Source organism: Coturnix japonica, chromosome Z, assembly GCF_054131305.1.
Source record: "Coturnix japonica strain WE chromosome Z, WE-NBRP24, whole genome shotgun sequence".
In the NCBI taxonomy this organism is placed as follows: Eukaryota; Metazoa; Chordata; class Aves; order Galliformes; family Phasianidae; genus Coturnix; species Coturnix japonica.
Genome location: NC_140702.1, coordinates 64776731 through 64782864, shown reverse-complemented (window position 1 = coordinate 64782864; position 6134 = coordinate 64776731). Strand labels below are relative to the sequence as shown.

The 6134-nt window shown below is 48.9% G+C and overlaps 1 protein-coding gene across 1 annotated transcript; it reads left to right on the top strand.

Moving 5' to 3' along the window:
- The first annotated feature begins 780 nt into the window (after positions 1-780).
- On the top strand, positions 781-5906 carry RXFP3 (relaxin family peptide receptor 3). Its single transcript, XM_015848444.3, has one exon. The coding sequence runs from the start codon at positions 873-875 to the stop codon at positions 2202-2204; it is 1332 nt and encodes a 443-aa protein (XP_015703930.3). The 5' UTR covers positions 781-872; the 3' UTR covers positions 2205-5906.
- The last annotated feature ends 228 nt before the right edge of the window (positions 5907-6134 follow it).

The following is a 6134-nucleotide window of genomic DNA, read 5'->3' as shown; positions in this document are numbered from 1 at the left end:
CTGCGGGCGGGCGGCTGCTGGAGCTGCTGATAGCGCGGCCTCAGTCCCTCACCGGGCTGATTCGCTAAAGAGCAGCGATAGCTGCTCTGTGATTTCCCCAGAGCTGGAAAGGTGCTGGAAAGACTCGAGCGAACGGCATGGAACTGCGTCAGGGACGGGTCGGGGATGGAACAGGCTGCCCCGAGCTGTTGGAACTCAAGAGCTGTTTGGACACCAGTTTCAGACATAGGGTTTGTCTTTTGGGAAGTGCTGTGTGGAGCCAGTCATCCCTGTGGGGCCCTTCCACTTCGGGACGTCCCGTGGCTCTGTGAGTTGGGTGTCCCTGTACTGCAAGCTTAATTTCCTCGGAAGGAAGGAACCGCCAAGCAAAGATCAGCGCCACCGGCACTCCCAAAGCTCTGCGGGACGGCTGCAGAAAGGCAGGGCTGCTCCGGAACATAAAACACAGACTCTATATTTTAATTAATATGTATTTATTTATTTATTTTAAGGAGACGGAGCGAGAGGCGGCTGAGCATCTCTTTGCCATGGGTAGCTACCGACTCACACTCCCGACGGCCGTCCCAGAGCGGGACAGCGGAAAGCAATGAACTCCCTAAATACCAAGAGCTGAAGCTGTGCGACCTCCTCAGTCCGACAGGGGTTGGAACTGAGAGCAGGAGGGGTTGAAGCGGGGGCGCGGCCGCAGCACTCAGCACCCGGGAGAGCTCCGCCGACAGCGCCGCGCATGCCCCGGCCCCGCGGGGGCGGATAAAAGCGCAGCGGCCGCACCGCCCCACCGAGCGGCTCCGCCGCTGCCCGCCGAGCGCTCAGGGCTCGGGCTCCGACGCTGGGGAAGCGGAGCTTCCGAGCCCTCCCCCACTGAGAATGGGATGGATGAGCCCTGCGAGAGCGGCTCCTGCTCGGCGGATGCCGGCATGAAAGAAGGAGCGGGTCGGGAGCCCTGGGACGCACCGCTGGGTTTGTTGGAGGGCGGACAGATGGGTAACAAGAGTAACGTGTCCTTCCTGCAGCTCCTGAAGAATCTCAACTTGGAGCGAGCCGATGGGATGCAAGGAGACAGCTCCGACGTGGTGCGGATTGTCATCTCCTTGGTGTACTCCGTGGTGTGTGCCCTGGGACTGGTGGGCAACCTGCTAGTACTCTACCTGATGAAAAGCAAGCAAGGCTGGAGGAAGTCCTCCATCAACCTCTTTGTGACCAGCCTGGCTGTGACTGACTTTCAGTTTGTGCTCACCTTACCCTTCTGGGCTGTGGAGAATGCACTGGATTTCAACTGGCTCTTCGGCAAAGCTATGTGTAAGATTGTCTCCTATGTGACAGCCATGAACATGTATGCCAGTGTCTTCTTCCTCACTGCCATGAGTGTGGCTCGATACCGCTCAGTGGCTTCAGCCTTGAAGAACCAGGGGCGAGGCGACCCGCTGGGTGGTTGCTGCTCTGCCAAGTGGCTTTGTGCTCTCATCTGGCTGTTGGCAATCCTGGCTTCTCTACCCCAAGCCATTTTTTCCACCACTGCCACCGTTTTTGATGATGTCCTCTGCCTTGTCAAGTTCCCCGAGGGCCGAGGCAGCAATGCACAGTTCTGGCTGGGTCTGTACCAAACCCAAAAGGTGCTGCTGGGCTTTGTGCTGCCTCTGGCCATCATCAGCCTCTGCTACTTGCTCCTGGTGCGCTTCATCAGTGACAAGCATGTTGGCAGCACCTGCAGTGGTCCAAGCACCAAGCGCCGCTCTAAAGTGACTAAGTCAGTGTCCATCGTGGTGCTGTCATTCTTCTTGTGCTGGCTGCCCAACCAGGCACTCACGACGTGGGGCATCCTCATCAAGCTTAATGTGGTGCACTTCAGTGCTGAGTACTTCCTCTCCCAGGTGTACCTCTTCCCCATCAGCGTGTGCCTGGCACACTCCAACAGCTGCCTCAACCCTGTTCTCTACTGCCTGATGCGCAGGGAGTTCCGCAAGGCGCTGAAGAGCCTCCTCTGGAGGATCACCTCACCTTCTCTCACCACCATGCGTCCTTTCACCGACACCACCAAGCCAGAGCAGGAGGAGCAAGCCCTGCACGCCTTGGTGCCCGTCCACCCTGTCGCACCTTCCTCTGCAGCTGTCCAGCCAGAGCTGGCTTACTACCCACCTGGGGTGGTGGTGTACAGCAGTCGATGTGACATGCTGCCCGCTGCCTCCGTGGAACAACGCTGCTGAGATGGCTGTGGGGATGGGACTGGGAGGGGGTTCTGTGCAGGACATGGTGCTGGGATATTGACTGCCTGTTAGGAACAAGGGGACGTGAGATGGGTGGATGAGGTTGGGAGAAGCTCTTCTGGAGTCGTCTGCTCTTGGAAACTGTGTGATGAAAATTATCTTGAAAGTGTGCCCCAGAATGGAGAACAGGAGGAGGAAGGAATGTTGTGGTGTGCTAGCGATCAGGGTGTCTCTCAGAGATGCTTTTCAGTACTTGTACATGTCCTGTCTCCTGATGGAGCACCAGCTGGGAGCTCAGCTGGTGAGGGTGAGGCTGGTTGGGGTGAAGCAAGGCTGTTCCCACTGCGTCTTGGCATGAGCATGAAGGGGCCAGGACAAGCAGATACAGGGATCCTGCTTGTTCAGGCTCAGCTCCTTTCTCCCTTTCAAGGGACCAACAAGAGGGGACAAGGAGCACTGTGCTCCCTCCCCTTGCAGGATCTACTTTTCTGGCTTCCTCATCCCCTCTGCTGCTAAGACAGAGCAGGATAACAGATTCTGGACAGCCAAGGAGAAAGCTTGGGGCAGGACTTGCCGCTTCACAAAGAGAAGTTGCTTTGTTTGGGTTTGGAGGGAGGGGAGTTGCTCCCTACCACCTCCTAACATTGTGATCCATAGCCCTGCTGAAGCAGGAAATCTGCAGCCCCCAGCTTTGAGGCAGGTGTCTGTCCAGGCGCATGTCCTGTGCCTCAAACAGTTGGGCAGTTAACTCCAGGAGATCAGCACAATTGTAAATAAAGGAGAAAAAGGGGGACAAAAATAAATCAGATTTTATCTACTTCAAACTGTTTGCTCCAGGATGCTTCTTGTTTCAGCAAAAACCAATCGCATAGTTTTGTGTTTGAAAGGATCTGCACTGATACTTGCCAGTGTTTCTGTTAACTCAGTCTCAAATCCTGAGGTGTGAGAAGCCCAGAAAGCTGCAGTTCAGCACCCCAGAGAAGGGCAGAGACTTTCTGTCCCATCCAGTGTTCCAAAGAAACAACTGGGGAATAATTTGGGCTAATAACTGGGGAATAAGATGAATTTAATGAAATGAACTTGTGAAGGCATGGAAAAAAGTACAATTTGAAGCTGTGAAAATTCTTATGTTAAGGATATATATATTTTCTATTTTTTTTTTTTTTTTTAGTAAGGTGAAAGATTTTAAAAGGAAAAGTCAAAGTTGTTTTCTTTCCTTTTAGAGGATGGATAAAATGATTTTTTTTCTTTTGTTTTGCTTTTGTCAAAATGTGTTGATTAATACCCAAAGCTGCAAATGGGTTGAATACATCAACACAATGTCAAAAAAAAAACAAACAAAAACCCTCTCTATTTCAACCTTCCTCTCCTGTAGTGAAACTCTAATATGTACTTTACTCTATGAGGGGGAAGCATTTCTACAGAGGACTGTTTGTCGCCTCCAAGCACAGATACAGAGAGAATTCACCATTCCTGTTTGGAGATAAGTGCAATGCCTTTAGTAGCAATTATGCCTTGCAGAATCCTTTAGATTTACTGTACACATCAGTAACTCCTGTTGTATAATTCCAGTTTGGTCTGGAAGCAGCTGGTTCTGCTTCTTGCAATGAGATACTGTTCTTTCATTCAAGTCAGCAGAGACTTTTACTGCAGCCTTGGTTGCCTCTAATGGAGAAGATGCTGAGACTTGGAAGGAGCCTGGAGAGCAGAAGAAGTGAGCTGGCAGCTGATGGATGTATTTACAAAGATGCAAAAACTCTGGAAAGAAGAAAAAATACAAACATAAAAAAACAACAGATATCTGCTGAAGATCTGGAGCACCTATGTACTGTACAAGAATCCCTTTAAGTTCCTTAATGCTGACTTGGATGCCAGTTGAAGTCTGTAGGTACTTAAAATTTAACTGGAAAACTTTCTGTGCCTAAAGTCTGCTTCTGAGCATGCCTGAATCTACTTAAGTTTGTAGCATTGTTTATGTTTTATGGGGATCCTGCACTCAGGACTGGCTGCTGTGTGCACCATAAGCCACGGAGGCAGCTCTGCACCCTGACACAGAACACCTTGTACCAGGCCACACAAAGTTAAGAGGGGATGTAAGCTTAATTGAATCTCACTGTCCCTTTGTCTAGACATGCTTCTCCTGTCCTGTCTTTGATGCATGTGCAGATTATGCTCTTTCCTCTTTCCTTTTTAAAAACTGCATCACTGGGCAGAGCTCTTGCCCACAAAGTAGGAAATGCTCCTTTTCACCTTTCCTATACGTGGGAATGGGTGAAACTCCAGGCTTCTCTCTGGATGTGCTTGAAACAGTTTCCTGTTGCATGAGATGCTCACTGTTACAGGGTCAGAAAGGGAATGCAAACCTTTGAACGATACTTTGCAGCATAATGGGAAGGTCATGAGCCCTAGAGAGGAAGTTTTATTCTCTTGTACAAATAAATACAGAAGAGAAATTGGATCCAGGCCTGAATTCTAGGTTTCACCTTCCCAAGGATAACGATTAACTAGCTGACTGTATGGTTACGTGCTTGCCCTTGCTTTCAGGTCCTGGTTCAATTAATGTTTTGGTGCTGTACTTGGTGAGGTGGCTTCCACAGGCAGAGCTTTCTGGCCCTAAAAATCTGTTAGTCTAATGTGTCAAAGGATTTGTAAGAAATGCTGTTGGGTTTTGTACATTCTAGGGAGAAAGTGCTAATACTTGTACTAGCAGGTAGTTACACTGCCGTGTGAGGAAAAGGATGCCATGAACACTTTAATCCAGAGTTCAGACAGGCCTAAACATACTTCTGTAAGACAGGGGAAGTACCTGAATGAAGAGGAGAAATGGACCTTGAAGCCACATTGTTTTCTTGGTGTTTGCTATTGAACAGCGTAGCTTCCTGTGTGGCTTGCTGCATCTGTAATTCCTGTTCTCAGATGCTTTAATGCTCTTGTGCACTGCATAAAAAGCTATCAAAGTATCTACTGCATAGCTTTGAATTTCAATAGGTGGTGAATTGCCTAAGTGACATCCTCTGTGGTGGTCAGCATGACAAAACTCACATGTTTTTGTGGATGTAAGTGTACACACAGTTTTTATGGCTGCAAAATAGCACGTAGTTCAGGACAACCCATGGTTAGTACAGAATCCTAAAAAGAGCTGATAAAAGATGTCTGACCACTGAAGATACAAGACTCTTTTGTACAGAAAATCACTCAAATATGAAAATGTTCTGAGTGTGTTGGGAAGGGCCTGACTATTTTCTTAAAGGTCACCTGTCTCTTAAGCCACTGAATCTAAGTCACAGATATGGTATTTAAAAGAGACACAACCTGCCCGCAACTGGTCAACTGCTGGTTTGCACCTGAGCTGCATTTCCAGCTATGTAGTTGGTCAGTATGCACAAGCAGAGAGAAGTTTTCTTTCACATGTGCTGTGAACTGTAACTATCTGTGCTTGAAATCTGGGCTCTGTTATACAGGCAGTGGCACCAACCTGCGTGCTGTAAGCGCTTGGTGTGCACACAGTGCTGGGAATGTGGCCACAACAGAAGGTCTTTGCAGCTCCAGCTTTGAGACTGTATGGTATTGTGGGTTGTCCTAAGCAAGCAGTAAGTACAACACTCTTCAAGAACACTCCTGTTTCTTCCAAATGTTTGTGTTTTCATTTGTTAACAATCACATTTTCATGGATTGAAATAAATATAGCTGAAATAAATAAAACAATATGTTCAGAGTTCTTTAAGAGGTTTTCACGATGCATCTTGTCCTGATAGAGATTCCCCCTGGGATGCTGGTGGAGGGGAGAATGTTGCTAAGGAACGATAGGAACCCAAAGGTGCAGACTGACATCTAGTGACAGCCTGTGAGATCCTAAAAAGCTGTGATCAGGTACCAACTCTGATCGCTTAAGGACTTTTAAAAAGCCACTCTCCTACCTCCTCCAGATAA

What these genes read in the sequence shown, in the direction of transcription:
- RXFP3 (XM_015848444.3), top strand. Translation starts at nt 873, where the DNA reads ATGGATGAGCCCTGCGAGAGCGGCTCCTGCTCGGCGGATGCCGGCATG.